The following is a 16,494-nucleotide window of genomic DNA, read 5'->3' as shown; positions in this document are numbered from 1 at the left end:
CTGGGGGTGCACTGTTTTAACACACAGGTCTTAGCACAGAGCAAAGGAGAAATTTGGAGGGAAAACAGATTTGGCACCAAGGAATGAAAGGGACAAACTACAGAGGTTGGACTGCAAATCCCACAATTCAACACGTTAAATACAAGCAATCATGGGCAGGGAAAACCACAAGTTTAAAACACAAAACAGGTGATAAAATATGCAATCATCAGTTTAAAGTGCGCTTGTTAGGCTGGCTGTCGCAAGACAGCTGTCCAAAGTGACATGTGCACTCTAAACTGATGCAGTGAGCACCACTCCCCTGCTGCCAGTCAGCAGCAGAGGTCACGCCCCCCAAACATGGCTGGGGAAAGGGAAAAATAAAATAGTAATACATTAATTTTATTACCATTTTATTTTTCACCTTTGCTGCGCAGGCAGCGGGGGGAGGGGGGGCGGAGGGAGGCGATTCTCTGCCCTAAAAGAGGGGCTGCCACTAGGTTTTTGTACACATTAACTTTACAGTCAAAGCAGCCTGTGTCAAGAGCCATTCTTATTGAAGAAGAAAGACCCATCTTTCTTAACATTGTAATCAGTTTTCCTGTTTTTTATGATTTTTACTAGATTATGGATTGATAACCAATCTGGCGGAATGAGACTTTTATTTTAAAATGATTATATATGTTTTCTATTATTGTTCTATTTGCGTACCATTGAATCATCACATGACTCTTATCTTCCCTGGCCACTCACAGGATTAATTATCTCTGGCTACCTAACACACTCTTCTGCGCAGTACCAACCTTACAGCCCCCTGCTTTATAACACTGCCTGGTATCTGCACTAGCTTGAACTCTGACAATATGTCATTATTAACAAAGGCTCTAAGTCATTTTACTGCTAATGAATCTGTATTGATTGTGGTATTACTGCTTTTACCGTTCTGCACGATGTAAATTCTGTAAAGACTTCTGGTACCCGCCACGGTCATGTTTGTGCTATAAAAAACTATTAAAATAAATCATACCAAATCAAAGAAATAATTAGTTTAAAAAAACGTCTGACATGAAAAAGGTTCACACATCAGTTCTTTAATTCATTCTTCAGTTTGTAGACGATTGGGGAACCTTGCTTATGTTTGATTGATTCTGGATCACTGGCTTTCTGGGAATTAGATATTCAAGCATGCCAATATAGAGAGCTGGTATAGTCCAGTCTTGATCTGACAATCACGGAGATGGCCACACTTTTGCCATCACTGTCAATCAAACGCAACCCCACTACCTGAAAGTAATTTTATAGATAAGCTTAACATCAAGGATCAAAAAGAGGGGAAAACAAATTACCCCTCCCCATCTGGCATAACACAGTGTGCATAGAGAAAAGAGAAAAAAACTTTATAGATGAACCATGTAACAATTCTTTTGGGACATATACCCAGTATTTACCATCATCATTGAGAACTGGTAAGATTTTCCTAAATAATTTTAGATTGAGCGAATGGTCTGGCACTAAAGCGACACCTGACTAAACATCCACAGGTCTGAGTCTATTTTTACTTCAAATTCAGCCGGCCAATAAATAATAAGACTGAGATCTGTTATCCTGTGCACCACTAACACTTCAGATGTCTCTGGGTAAAGCTTGAGTCACTTACTGCATATCCGCTCCAGATGTTTCTCAAGAATTGCTGGAAATGTACCCAGAGGCAAGGTTGTTTACTAACAAGTGGGGGTCATCTGCATGCATGTAGAAGCTGACTCCTTATGAGTAGATTAGTTTGGCCAGTGGCTGCCTGTATAGATTAGGTTTGAATACATTTTTATTGACATTTTGAAAACAAGATCCAACCATCCAGAAAATGCTATAAGAAGATAAATACATTTCCTCAATGGGCAGAAACAATCACAGAACAACCCCCCCCGCCCCCTGCTCCCACCCTGCCCCCGGCTAGCATTAAAAAGTGTAGATCACATAGTTTCTGAGTCCTCTGAGATAGCATGTAGTAGAACGTGTTGTGCCTGTGGGCCATCATAATGGCGATGAATCGCAGCATAGTTTGGAGAGGTCCAGCAGCTTCAGAGCCTGGAGCAGTTTCGGACAAGACAATTCTTTAAAGTCCTTGCCAAAATAGTCCAGCATTCGACCCCATTGCTTAGTGAAGGTTTTCTCCTCACCACGCGCTACCAATGACAATTTCTCCATACTCAAGAGCCACTATATCTTTTCAAACCGTTTATGTTCAGAGGGCTGTGCTGGTTGTACCCAGGGAACAATGATGGTTTGTTTGGTGCCCAGGAGAAGATGGGAGATCAGTTTGCATAAGGAGCAATAGGGTGCATAACTTTCAGGTGCCGGCCTTCCCAAAAGAATCACTTCCGGGCTTCAAGCTAGGTTGGACCTGGTGATGTGTTCTGTTGTAGTCAATAGTGATGACCAGCATGTTTGTCATTTTAACAGTGCAGGAGGTATTTTTCATAGGGTATGAAAGCTTGCTTGCCCACATGCATGATACATTTATCTTGTAGACAATGGCTTCAAGGTATCGCTCCGTCTCTGGAAGTAGGTACTTCTTCCTCAATTGATCAAATGATTTAACCAAGCCTTGTGTGTACATATTCCTGGGTTTTGCAGCTTCCCCCCAGCCAATTGGTATAAGGGGTTCTAGGAAAGCAAAGTGCACATTTGTGATTCCCCCATTGGGGTGTGAACGGGGAGGGAAAGGTGTTGAGGCCATATTTAAACCCTATTCTATCCCAGACTTCTAGTGTCACTCTCATGATTGGTTTCACTCTCCCTCTGGATCCAGTGTATGATAAAGCGGAGGTGGGCTGCTGAGTAGTAGTATATAAGGTTGGGAAACCCCATTCCTCTTAGGCGTGGTTGCAGTTTGCCCTATGTTCTGCTGATACTCCCAGCTTTGCCCTGCCATATAAAAAAAGCACACAACGGTTGGAGGTCGGGTATGTAGTCCTGCGGAACACGAAGGGTCACTGGCTGGAATAGATAGAGAATCCTCGGTGGGATAGCAATTTTATAGGCTGTGATTCTCCCCAAGAAAGACTGTTTTGTGTTTCCAACTGGTGAGCTCCATGTGGACCCCACATTTCAGTCATTGTAGATGGAGTTCTATTGTTTTAGTTAGTGTAGGCACCAGAGCGACGTCCAACTATTCTACGTTCGAGGGGGCCCAATGGAGAGATGTGAGTATTTGTGTGTATAAGACCACAGATTGAGATGCAGAAATGTTTCGAATTTCAGATTTGGTAATATTGTTAGTCCACCAAGACAGGAAACAGTCTCCCACTCCTGCCGCTTGATGGACCTCAGCTATAAAGTCCCAATCAACCCTGTCAAAGACCTTCTCTCGTCTAATGTGACTAAAATACATTGTTTGGTCCCTGTGGTTCTGATATTTACCATGTAGTGCCTGTTTCGTGTTGTCCCCGGCCTGGGGTTCCACGCTTAAACTCAGTTGATAGGGAAGTATCTGGTCTCCCATCAGGGGCGGAAGTTGGAGGTTTGCTATTTTAGTGAGAATTTTGGCATTGGCATTAAACAGGGAGATGGGGGAGATGGGAACCACTCTTGGTTGGGTTCTTGCTAGGCTTAAGAAGCAAAGAAACTATGGACTCAGCCACCCTTGATTTCTTCTCCATAGACTTTAAGGAGGTTAGGTAGTGCTTAAAGCATTTATAGAAGGCAGCTATGAATCCATCAGGGCCAGGTGACCTAGAGGGCCACAGTTTAGATATAGCTGTAAGAATTTCATCCTTGTGATGACCGAGTTAGCACAGTGGGCTCACAGTAGGTTCGGCAATAGTTTTCCTAATTTGTTGCCATGCTCATTAAACTTATTGTCTATTTGCGCCAGCAAGTATATTGACTTCTAAGCCTCCAGGCTCCAAAGCTGGCCGTGAATGATAAGTATTTTTCCTCTGACGTTCTGGAAGTGGGGGTGCTTATTTTCTAATTGAAGGTCTCTAAGCTCCATGCCAAATTTGTTACTCTTCAGAAACTCTTCTTGGAGTTTCTGAAGGCAAAAGGCTTCTGCTATGAAGATGTTGCGCAGGACCGACTTTAGCACTTCCCAGAGAGTAGATGCACTCACCTCTCCGGTATCCTTATTGGTGAGCTAATACTATTCTTGACTTTGTTGACCATTACCGGGTCCCTCAGAACATAGTCCTGAAGGTACCAGGCATGAGTAACCCATGACCCAAGGAAGTCTACACTCATCAAGGTGATAGAAACCGGTAAGAAAAGGTGATCTGGTGTTGTATGGATGCTGTCCAACAAGGTAGAAAACATTTGTTCAAAAATAAGTTATCAAGCCTAGCATAAGTTTTGTGTGCCCCTGAAAAGTAGGAATAATCCTGCCCCAAAGGGTGATGTGTCCCTCAGGCATCTACCAATCCCAGATCTTCTTAAAGCATCTTTCGAGTGACTGATAAGGTTGTGGTACTTCCCCGCCCTATGGAGTCAGTGACTGATGTTTGGTTGAACGATAGGTTGAAATCACCCACTAAGATTAGAGGTGAAGACTAGGAATTGAGGGTCTGTATTGTGTCCAAGAGGAAAGTTTCTTGTCCCTGGTTGGGGCTGTAGATAAAGTCAATTGTGAGGGACTGTCTCCTCAATGAGCCGCGCACGGCCACTCACTCTCCTCCAGCATTCCTAAGGGTTGACTCCACCAGAAGTAGGCAGTGTTTCTTTAACAAACATTGCACTGGTCTGACGGTCCCCGGGGTTAGCACATGCCCATATCTCGGCCTATACAGGGGCCACTAGGTCGATCAGTTTTGTGCCTCCACAAGTAGTGAAAAGGGAGGGGGCGACCCAGATGGGGGGAGGGTTGAGTTGACGGGCTGCTCACTCTGTGGGCCTGTTCCAAGGCTTTCTTCCAGTCCGTCAAAACTTCCTCCTGTTGGGGTAGTTGTCGTCACACTTGTGTCCATTCTGGGATCCTAGGGTGCTTTGTTTCCTGCGGTCCTTCCGCCCCCACCTCTGGGAGTGGGAGCTTCCTGCAAGTATTTAGTGGTCCATCGTCTGCCCTGTCATTTGAATAAGAGACAAAAGGTATGGCCCCATCTATATCTGACTTTGTTCTCTCTTAGTAATGTAGTAACTGGTCAGAAAGATCTGTTTTTGAGCAGGGTAACCCTGGAGAGATCCTGGAAGATTTTGAGGTCATCCCAATTATAGTGGAATGGTCCCCCCTGGCATGCCTCTTCCAGAATGGCCTCCCTATCCTTGAAATGGTGGAAGCAGACTAGAATATCAGGGTATAACAGAGTTTGAGGCTCCGATCCTTGCTGTATGAGCCCTGTTGAGTCGGAGGAGTTTGGGGCCATGTTCGTTGAGGATCGCTTCAGCCAGGCCCTAAATAAAGCTTTTGATGTCCTTGCCAGCAGACATGCCTCTGATTCAAAGGTTGCAGCGACGGGAATGGTTCTCCAAGTCCTCCTGCTTTTCTTGGAGTATGTTCAAATGGTCGTTCATAGTCACCATGCGGGAGCAGTATTACTCCAGGTTGAGAGTGCGTTCCTCCTAGGTAATTTCAAGGAAATCTAACCTGGCACTTAGGACTTGAATGTCCCTCTGACTTGCAGTGAGGTCTTGTTTGAGGTCCATAGGAATCGCACTGAGTTTGTTTTTAATCTCAGTGAAGAAGCGGAACATAAAGTTCTTGGTGGGAGTCTCTGAATTGTCTCCCAAGTGTCGCTGGGTCTGGTTCTGGGTTTCACTCCAGTTGTGAGCTGGGTGTGAGAGCCAGATTTTCCTGCTTTGGGAGAGCACCCAGAATAGGTCCCTGATGGTTGTTTCCTGCTTGGGCTTCGAGAACGTCATAGTTCCAGCGCATTCCCCGGGAGGACCTCCAGTATCAGGCATTGGGCAAATTCTGGCCTGGCTGGACACCAACCTACCATTCGCAGGTCGTCTGCTCTCTTGGGTGTTCTCGGGCGGGATCTACCTGTATAGAGTCTGTCAGAGATCTCCAATGCATGGGTTCACTCTCAGTGTGTGGAAGAGTGGAAACGTCTGGGGTGTTCTGCAACACCGGAATGAGGGTCAGCAACTTTGTGGGTGGGAAAATTTGCAGGGCAGCTCTAATGCGGGCATACAGAAAGTCACTCCAGGTGTAGGAACCCTCCAGACGTGCCGGAGCGGTCCCTTCTATTGCTCCATTCAACAGGAGGGGACTGGGGACCCAATTGCGTAGGCTGCGAGGCAGAATACAGCAGCCCCCTCCGGTTCTAGCCATTCACTCTGTTGGAGGTAAGGAGACTGCAGGGAGACGCATGCAGTTGCAAACTCAACTTAACTCCAACAAAACAGAATTCCTCTTCCTGGGAACAACCCCCTCTGGGACAATTCCTGGTGGCCCACAGCGCATGTGGCCCCCCACACCCACCAACCATGCACGTAACCTCAGCATCCTCCTGGACTTCTCGCTCTCAATGAACCTCCAAATCAATGCCGTCTCATCCTCTTGCTTCCTCATGCTCCTCCTGCTTTGAACAATTTTTAAGTACATTCCCAGCGACTCCAGAAGAATGGTCACCCAGGCATTCGTCAGCAGCTCACTCTATGCTGGCACCATCCAGAAGCTCCAAAAGAAATTGCTGAGAATCCAGATTGTGGCCGCAAGACTTATCCTGGACATCCCCGCCGCAAACCACATTGCCGATCACCTGAGAAACCTCCACTGGGTCCTTGAGAAGTGGTAGATGTGTAAGAATTTTCTGTGTTACGGTCAACAGTTAGTTTTGGCTTTACTGGGGCACACACGTTAGATGCCTGATTCATTCTCTTGACATACACTAAATACTTTTCAGAGGCAAAATTCTTCTTCAAGAGGGTGTTACTCTCCATATATTTTTTAAATCAGTCAAGTCCAGTTTAGACCAACTACCTGTCTGAATTACCTTTTTAATTATTTTGGTCGTAATGCAGCCAAATGCAACAGCAAATGTACTATTTAGTAGCAGATACATAGGGCCCGATTACGACTTTGGCAGTGTGACGCCGAGTCCGCCCCGCCACCACATCACAAAAGCTGTGATCAGGCCGCCTGCCAGATTAGGAGTTCCCTCCTGTCTGGTGGACTTTGTTTTTGACGTTCCCACAACGGTGCCCATTAACGGTGCCCTTAAAATGGGCACCGCAGTGGGCACTCCATACACAGTCCCTGCACAGCATGCACTGTAAAGTCCATGCCGTGCATGAGCTGATGTGCCTGCACACAGGGGGCAGATGTTGTTCCACCCTGTGTGCATCCCATGGCGCTCAGAGCCCACTTTGTTTCCTCTCCACTACGGTTTTCACGGCTGTAGAACCACCATGAAAACTGTGGCGGAGAGGAAACTTGTAATTACTGCCTCTACACCGCCACACCACTGCCAGGGAACAGCGGTTACTTGGCGGCTGCAGTGGGGCAATGTGAGTCCTACTGCTCTAATTGCAATAGGGCGGTCGGGAGACCTCTATTGCTGCGCCCCCACAAGTCTATTGGTCCTGGTACCGCCAGACTCGTAATCAAAGCCTTAGTTATATATGTTTCTCCAGCTGTGTTGTGCTCTAGGTGGGCCGGGGGCCCTGGGGCTAAGGCTTCCCCCTTTTGCCAGATGTGAGCACTGCGGCAGCAGACAGGGAAAGAAGCTCTGGCTCGCAGGAGGGGCATATAGTCTGCTCACCCAGTGGAGGTGTTAGGGAGGATAGAGTAATCTCTTCCTCAGGCCACTGCTTCTGGCCTGCAGTTCTGGATGTGGCTGAGTGTGTACTTGCACCAGGCCTTGGTGTTTAGGTCGAGGGGGATTGGGGAACCGGACTGGAGGGAACAAGGGGTGGGGGATTTGAAATTAATTTGGGGGAAGTGCTGTATTTTTCACTTGTCGTTTGTAGGATCTGCGTGTTCCTACAATGGTTTCACCTGGTGCGCATCTTCTTCCTGTGATACCGGGCCTTGTTTCTCAGGTCCCGGATTACCAGGTTTGTAATTTGCAGACCTGCGTTACCATGCTACTTGAATTGCCTTTATACCATCCCCTTAAGAAGGTCACGCCTGCTCCGCCACTCGTAATGAGTGCCCTGAACTTTTGTAAGGAACTTGCTGCTTCAAACATCTTTTGGGATTGAAGTTATGTCACAGAACTACAGCGCCCCTGCTGACGAGTGTACGGTCTTGCTCGTCGGAAGGAACCACGATGACCACTTTTACAATGAATAATTTCTATGTTGTGCTCTCCTAAGTCACTAGCATTGCCAAGTGGCCCATACCGGATCTGGTACCGCTCAACAAAACTGCCTGTAAAATAAATAGTAAATTATGACATTTGTTCACTGATTTTCAGGGACAGGAATAGAAGAGTACCAATTTAAACTACTCCCTGCTGCTTCCAGTTAACCACAACACCACTTGGCAGGTGGCTCAGGGGGCTTCCTCCAGGGATTAGTCCTTCATGTCTACTTTTATTTAGATGTTTTGTATAAAAGTGCAAAATTCAGCAGTAATCCTTGCCAAAACACATTTATCCTTGCCCTGTCCTAGTAGTCAAAGTAAATGCATACAAGACACGCTTGCACCGCCCGAGAACTCTAAAAGCTTCGGGTATATTTATTTAGAAATCACGCAGCGCAACAAGTCACCTTGCTGCACTGTGTGATAGGGAAAGGGCAGGAATGCGCCATATCTAACAGTGCACAGTGCATTCTTGTCTTTCCGTGCGCCGGTGCATAGTGTGCTGCCTAACGCCAACACAGGCACCCTTGCACCCGTGTGGTGCAAGAGTGCCTGCATTGTCAGCAGGATCTTGAGAAGCATGTTCCTCTTTCTACAGGGACTGCAAAATGCAGCACACATAGAAAGTGAAAGCAACGAGGAGAAATAAAGATTTCTCCTTGTTACACCTCACCTGGACAGGCGTAGAATTTTGATGCATTCTCAGAACTACCATTAATGGTAAATCTGGGAATGCACCAAAATCCATGGGTGGATTCGTGGATACACCCACGGTTCCCCCATGGAATGCCAGCAGTTTGCCTTGTGTTGCCTTACTCTAGATTCATCAAGTCATGCAGGGCCATGCAAAGTGGGATTGCATGGCTTGATAAATCTAATTTAAGAGTTGCATCGCTCTTGCACCCCATTGCGTGGCTCAAGGGTGACACAAACCTTTAATAAATCTACCCCTGACTTCGCAGTTTCCAGTCTGAGCTAGCTAAAGTTTACTAAGGCCGGAACAGACCAAGTACCTTTAAGAGAGGGTTTTGCAGTTCCGGATCCAGGTATCCATCACATTTCATCTTTGCACTGGAGATTGATACAGTGGAATGCATGTTCCATATTTATATTTGTATATGTTGCCTTGTATAGAGATTTGTCATTTTGGACCCCTTTGTACAGAGGCGCTTTGCCTCTACCTTTTCAGGGCCATATTGGATGCTCCTAAGGGCAATGCGTTATTATTTGCTGGTGGTGCCCTAGGTCACTGCCTAGAATTGCCTTTCTGTATAACCAACCTTGTCCCTACTCCTAAGACTGAAAGACACATAATTAAGGGCTCTAACATTGTTTTCTTTTTTCTTTCAGGTGGCAGACTCTTCTCCGGTGCCCGTTATTCTGTACAGCGTGCCGGGCAACACTGCTCTTGATTTACCGGTGGACGCCATTGTTGTCCTATCCCAGCATCCAAACATTGTTGGCTTAAAGGACAGCGGAGGAGATGTAAGTTACTAAACAAGATTTCTTGTATATTAGTGTTGTACAGAGTGATTATGGATAAAAGTTTAAAGAATGTCGGCAGTTAAAAATTATAAATTGTAACTTCTAAACTTTGCTTTCCTCGAGGATATGGTCACTAAGGTGATATTTTTTTCATAATTATTCAATTCCTACATTTTCTATTGAAAAGCTTTTAACTTAATACTTACTTTAAAATGAAATTTACACGAGAGAGGCAAAAAGTAAGCTGCAAGGATTTCTCTAACATATATGAGGGCTGTCCATTTGTCACATAGCAACATAAATGTATATAAATGTCGCATATAATTGCTTGTATTTTTGGTTGGTTGGATTGGGATGCGGCCCTGAGCGATTGCCAGTGGTTGAGAATAATTCAAGCATTCCATCCATCACCTTGTTGTTGCTGCAATTGATGCCATAAGTGCGTCAGATATGCCCAGACGTGGCTCCCGTCCTCACTGTTCTTCGGGAATCAAGCTATACCTGACTTATGAGCCCTTATCAGGGTGAAACCAGTCCTAGATTGCTTGTATTCCGGTTTAGAGAGAACCTGTCTTGGCTGTTTGGGCTGGACTGTTCCCATTGGAGCAGTGTCCAGACTGATTTGCATGTGGCTGGTTCCAAACTAAGGTGACATAGTAGGCGTAAAACGATGGATTGGGATGTGGCCCGAGCGATTGCCAGTGGCTGAGAATAATTCAAGTATTCCATCCTTCACCTTGTTGCTGCTGTTGTTGACGCCGTAAGTGCAGTGGGTATGCCCTGAATGGGTACAGTGCTTAATTTGTAAAATATGAAGTGCAGGTGCTCAATTTTTCTTTAGTAGGCCACACCCACTTCCCTCGGCTCCACCCTCTTCTACCAGTGGCTCCACCCATTTACTCTAGTTACCCCACCCACATCCTCAACTGGCACTGCTGACTCTCACGTACCAGAAAACTAGCACATGGTGGCAAAGATTTATTTAATGGACCCTGGACAGATGCATTATGGGAGTTTCCATGCAAGACGGTGGCTGAAGTGAAGCAACATGACAGTTGCAACTATTGGGTGTACTACAGTCCCTATCCCAAAGGAATGTAAGAGAGCCAATGTTGAAAATTAGATGCCTTTTTACTTTTTTGGGTCCGGATTACATGCTATCCCCACTTGAAAGGTCTATCTCTTTGCTTCACAGAATGTCAGCACTTCATGTGGATCTCCGTTGAGAAGCTCGTCGCTCAATAAACACTATGGTTCCCCATGGGTTTGCACCCGAATTTAAGACCATTCTAGTCAGCTGGACGTTTGTCCTATATGATGTGGAAAGTCCACTATGTCGCAGTTAACTGAATGATGTCAAGTGGGGTATTGGTGTTTTCAGCTTTGTGGGCGGCTTGCAGTCTATAAATGCAAGCACGAGCAGGATTTAACAAACTAACAGGCACATCTGAATTGCTTCTTATTTGAGCAAAAAAAAATGAAAGAGATGGAAGAACCCATAAATGAATTAAATATAGATTTTAAAAGTGTTCTAGTAACAAAAAGTGTGCATCCAGAACCTAGAGACGGAGGAGGAAGGAAGTGAAAAGTGATTGAACAAGAACATTAGAAAAGGGAATGAGAGCAGTGCAAATCCAAATTCAAATGAGAGTAATTAAAACAAACATGCCATTTAGTTTGACTATTATAGTTATTATCAGTCTATATATAGCTTTACAAAAGGAGACATTGCACTTAGTAACATCATGCTTGGAGGCCCTGAGCTTCCTTACCTCACCTCTTCTGTGAGGTACTCCCTTTTCACAGCGTCTTTTGGTCATAATTTTGAAAGACATCCAGGAAAGTTTTGTGGCTAGGCCTCCGGATTCAAAACAGTGAAAACCACCTTCCAAAGCATGTGTGTTTGGGAGGCAGCCTTAGAGCACGTGATTCGGAGCTCTCCATGTGTTCAATGCATGAAGCTGCTGTTCACTGGTCTGAGAGCGATGCACGTATCTGAGAGCATTTTGCACATGGGTGAGAGAGGATAATATGTGTTAGCGACTGTAGCTCAGAGCTTTGACCAGGAACACGCACAGTGCAGGCCTGTGGTGGTTTCATGCTCCTGCTTCATAGTGCAGACATGCTCTGCTTCCTGCAGCTACCGGTGTGACACACGCCTCCAGCAGAGCAACAGAATAAACTCATCCAGACCACATGCCTGACAGCGCTAATGCTGTCCGTCTGGTCAGCTCCCCAGGGCAGAACACCTCTCATAGACACAGCAACTCCTACTCACAGCCTCCACCACCGACGCCCCACTTCTGGGCAACCAAAAGTGATACGTGATGCAGTGTGCCCGGTGGGTAATGTGCTCACTGTGCCAATCCATCCATCACTTTTTTGTTGCAGTTGACCCCTTTAGATGGTTATTTACATAATTTGTATGAGGTTTCACTGCACTTGGAAAGACTGACTGTGTGTGGCTGTTAAAATTGAGGTTGCTTCCAGGTTTTATGAGCGACATTGCGGAGGCCGATATAGGAAGCTAAGAATTTTCTTGCCGTACTTCATCGGGAAGAGTGCTCACCATACATCTAAAATGGTGAATCTAAATAATTTTTTAAGCTCTTGCCACCTTTTCGCAAACAGCTACTTACATTGGTTATTATCAGTTGTAGCAGACTTTATCTGAACTGTAGCTGGTTTAATTTTGAAGTACTCACACAGGAAAGAATAAAAAGCGTAGAAACCTTGTATCAAAATCTACACATAGCCGACATTAAGTAGGAAAGTGTTTAGAATGGTGATCGGGTGTGCTTAAGTAGTCTTTGTGGAAGTGCTATGAATGAACTCAATATCCTATTTGTGTCCATGGGAGCCTTTTGCCTTTTCTCTTTATATATTTGATGAGGTTATAATAGAGGTTTCTTGATCCATTGTAATGTGTTGTAGATGATCAACATTATATTAATTCGTCTTTGACAACCTATTTAAGAAGCAGCGTCGAAGAAAGTTTACGTATAACACCACTTGGGCAAGGTTTGTGAAAATGCAAGCGATTACCAGACTGAAATAGGCCACTGTGATGTAGTGAGGCCATCTACCGAGGAAAACTAAAGCGCTAATCCGTCTACCCATAGGGAAGTATACAGGTGTGCATATCAACATGCAGGAGTGGAACTGCAATGTGTGATTTTTAGGTTTGGTTTCTTCTATATTTTAATTTTGTTTCTTCGATATGGTTATCATTTTTGTGGGTGTTTAATCACAATTCTCAAACTGAAGACATAATCACCTCTGTCCTTGGTATTAGTACTTGTACGATAGGTTGGGAAATGTTGTGCAGAAAGTTTGTGCATACCCACAAATCTGTGACTTTGTGAGTGTTTTTTAACCTTTCAGTTGGACCCAGCCTCTAGGCACTGGAACTGATACAAACCTAACTCCAAGAACAGATCTGCTCATCTAGCAATTAATACTGCTGGAATTTGTGTGTCCACAAATCAAATTTGCAAGGACAAAATCCCAGCCTTTTGCCCTTATACATGCTGTTTTTTTTCCTGTGCCCTAGCTTCACTTACACTCACAAATACATTTGTGAATCAGGACCAAAGGCATGCTTGGCAGTGAATGGCCACAGAAGAGCTAAGAGTTGTGCTAAGTTGTATATTTACAAACATATTTTATTCAAATTTGTGGTGCGTATGATTGGAAGAATTTGTGGAATGTGCATTGTTTTGTATTCCAACATTTATATAGCGCTTAGTACCCCATGTGAGGCGCTGATGCGCATGCAGGACTCTGGACTTCGCTATTCTGAATCGTGCCATGGAAGTTATATATTTTTCGTATATTGCATGTAGAATCACAGTCCTGAGTATAGGGATTTGCTTTCATTTGCATAATTATTATACCGTTGATAGCGTTTATCACTGAAGTGTTTTCGCCTTAAATAAGACAGTAAATTCAAAGGTTTTCTAAGACTAAATACATATATGTTTCTTTTAGATTACACGTGTGGGCCTAATCATTCACAAAACAAGGAATCAAGATTTCCAGGTTCTGTCTGGATCAGCAGGGTTTCTCCTGGCAGGGTATTCTGTAGGTAAGTAAGCCACCTTTTAATATTCCATACTTTTGGGGTACATTTACTGCTCTTGGTAGTTCTTGCTTAAGACGCCTACTTTTCTCTCACCCTTCAAAATTAAGACATATGTTGTTATCAATCTTCACAATAGGATTCTTGTAATGCTTTGCAGTTATGTCATGGAAATCACAGGTAGCTTGGTGAAACCTGTTATTTGTACACATAGTAAACTACATACAACACGGTATTGAGGCTTCTGTAGTTCTTCATTTCTATTATCCTAAAAAGTAAAATGAAAATAAAAGTAAGTTGCTATTTTTAGAATTAGCCCAGTAGCCTCTGTTCTCCTGGGTATGTCTGCATGCTTTAGCCACTGCTCGTAGGGCTGTTACACCTTCAGTGCGTGCAGGTTCCTCATGCCAACTGGGGGACTTGACTTTGACCACTCATGCTTGAGAATGGTTCACCCTGCAGTGGCTGCCTCGGCCTCTGTGCATGCTGCACCTTTGTTCTGATCTATGAGTTTAGCATACTCCACACCACAATGATTGAAAAGATCTACTTGAAGTGTTTTTTGTATTCATTTCTTGGAAGTTGATTGCTATTAAAAGAACAATTAGCTTATTTTTTTAGCAGCAAGCACATCCCAATCTCCAACTAAACTATAAATTAAGATACCATCATATTTAAATGGAATATTTGTATTGAATATTAAGTTGATGTACTTCCAAACCTGCAGCTGGAAGATGGGAACATGAGGATATTTAAAAAACACGTGAAACAAATTACTCATAACATTATTGCAAGACCAACAATTGCTGTTAAAATATGTATTCTTCCTGTTTAACAACATTGGTGTTAGTGATAACCTGTTGTAAATGAAAAATAAAGTTTGTGTTGTATTAGCAGTGCACAATATTGTATGAATTTTAAGCCAATTGGCATCCCATTTTAGGCGCATCGTGAGACAAAGTCTGATGTCCAAAGTGACTCAGATTTTGATATCACTTTTTATAATTATTATGAAACATTAAAAGTTTATATATATATTGAACACTTTAGGATAAAATGAAAGGACACAATAATAATTATGTCCCAAATTGCCATTATCCGAAAAATCAATGGTTTGTAGAGTTTTGCTTCATGCTAAGGATAAATAGGTATACTGTTTTTTTTTTTTAAGGTTTGACCAATTGATTAACCTACCGGGCCCGGAGTGTTAATTCGGATCATTGATAAAGGGTATAAAAGTATCGGAGGTAACCTTATTTTAATGGAATCCAGGCCACCCCAAAAAGACAAAGTTGAAGTATTGCATTCTGATAAGAACGTGCATAGGCCCAATCCCCCTGGCAGGGCTTTAAGTTGGAAAAAAACTGGTGGTGCTCTAAAAGGGGCGTGGCAACTTTCTTAAAGGGGTGTGGCCTATCCGAGTAGGGGCGTGGTCTAAATCAAGATAACTAGCATCATGTGCTTAACAAAATCATGAAGTCGCATCCAGCAAAGATTAATAAAATGGGCAAAAAGGTATATTTATTAAATATAAGCCATAAAATACCAAACACTTTAAAATATGTAAAAATTATTTACATTACTTAGAAATCTATTGCAGGATTTCCCAAAACCCTTGAAGATATTCACTGTGTCTATTTTGCTGGGATTTCTCACAACAATTTTCTTCAGCAGACCTTCTACCTTTTGCCAGCCAACTCACAGCACACCAGAGTGGTGGGAGGAGTAGCACCTGAGTCTCAATAGGGCTGTGCCTGCCTGCCACAATGCTGACTCCACCTCCTGCGGTGCGTCTATTGGCCCTGGCCCACACTCACAAAGGAAGAAGAGGTGCACTGACAGAGTGCACCCATCTGCATGTAGAGTACATGCAGATGGGTATATTCAGCTTTGTGCTGACTCAGCCAGCCTCCTAGAGCCGCCCCCAGCCCCTGTCACTCACAACCCAGACAGCCAATACACAACCAGGCAGAGGCACACAGAAAGGTTGAACAGGAAAATAGCCACTTTCTAAAAGTGCTATTTCCAAACTTAGAATTTAAAAACCATGTTCACTAAAGGATGTGTTATTAAATTTTGAGTTCAGGGATGCCAGATTCCATATGTCTATCTTGCAGTTATTGGAAGATATACAGGTAAACATGTTACACAGCATCCCCATGTTATCCCATGGGCAAGATAGCCTTTCAATAGTGAAAAACGAAATTGGCAGTATTTCACTATCAAGACATGTTACCCACACTATTAACACCAAACAAAAACCAGGACGTCTGGTCACCCTACCTTTGACCTTTGAGGCCAGAAAATAGAGCCCCCTTTCGAGGCCCCCCAAAAAACTGGGGGGCTCAGATCCCCACTGACCTCCCCACTTAAAGCCCTGCCCCCTGGACTTACTAGCGACCAGTCAAGGTCCTTGCAGTCCCGGCTCCAGCACCTAGAGGCCCCTGCCTCCACTCTCTCCCTCTTGCTCTTTCTCACCTCATTCTCTCTCTCTCTGACTTCTGTGCCACTTCTCACATTCTTTCTGACTTTTCTCTCACTCTTACTGTGATTTTTCTGCGCTGTTTATCTTGCTCTGCGCCTTTCCTCTCACTGTTTGTGCTTTTTCTCTCACTCTTACTCTGATTTTTTTAGCCTTTTCTCCCACTCTCTTCTCACTCTTTCTGTGACTTTGCTGAACCGTTTCTCTCGCTCTTTTTGTCATTTC

The 16,494-nt window shown here is 44.2% G+C and overlaps 1 protein-coding gene across 1 annotated transcript in view; it reads left to right on the top strand.

The window, feature by feature from the left end:
- The window catches only part of HOGA1 (4-hydroxy-2-oxoglutarate aldolase 1), a 141,094-nt gene that overhangs the window by 57,987 nt on the left and 66,613 nt on the right, over positions 1–16,494 (top strand). Inside the window, exons 4-5 of the mRNA XM_078643575.1 lie at positions 9,572–9,706; positions 13,697–13,793. Of these exons, the coding sequence (XP_078499701.1) occupies positions 9,572–9,706; positions 13,697–13,793 (232 nt within the window). The remainder of the gene's footprint in view (positions 1–9,571; positions 9,707–13,696; positions 13,794–16,494) is intronic.

Source organism: Lissotriton helveticus, chromosome 5_1 (genome assembly GCF_964261635.1).
Source record: "Lissotriton helveticus chromosome 5_1, aLisHel1.1, whole genome shotgun sequence".
Lineage (NCBI taxonomy): Eukaryota > Metazoa > Chordata > Amphibia > Caudata > Salamandridae > Lissotriton > Lissotriton helveticus.
Note: the sequence above shows the minus strand (reverse complement) of the source record. Positions and strands in the feature narration are given on the sequence as shown.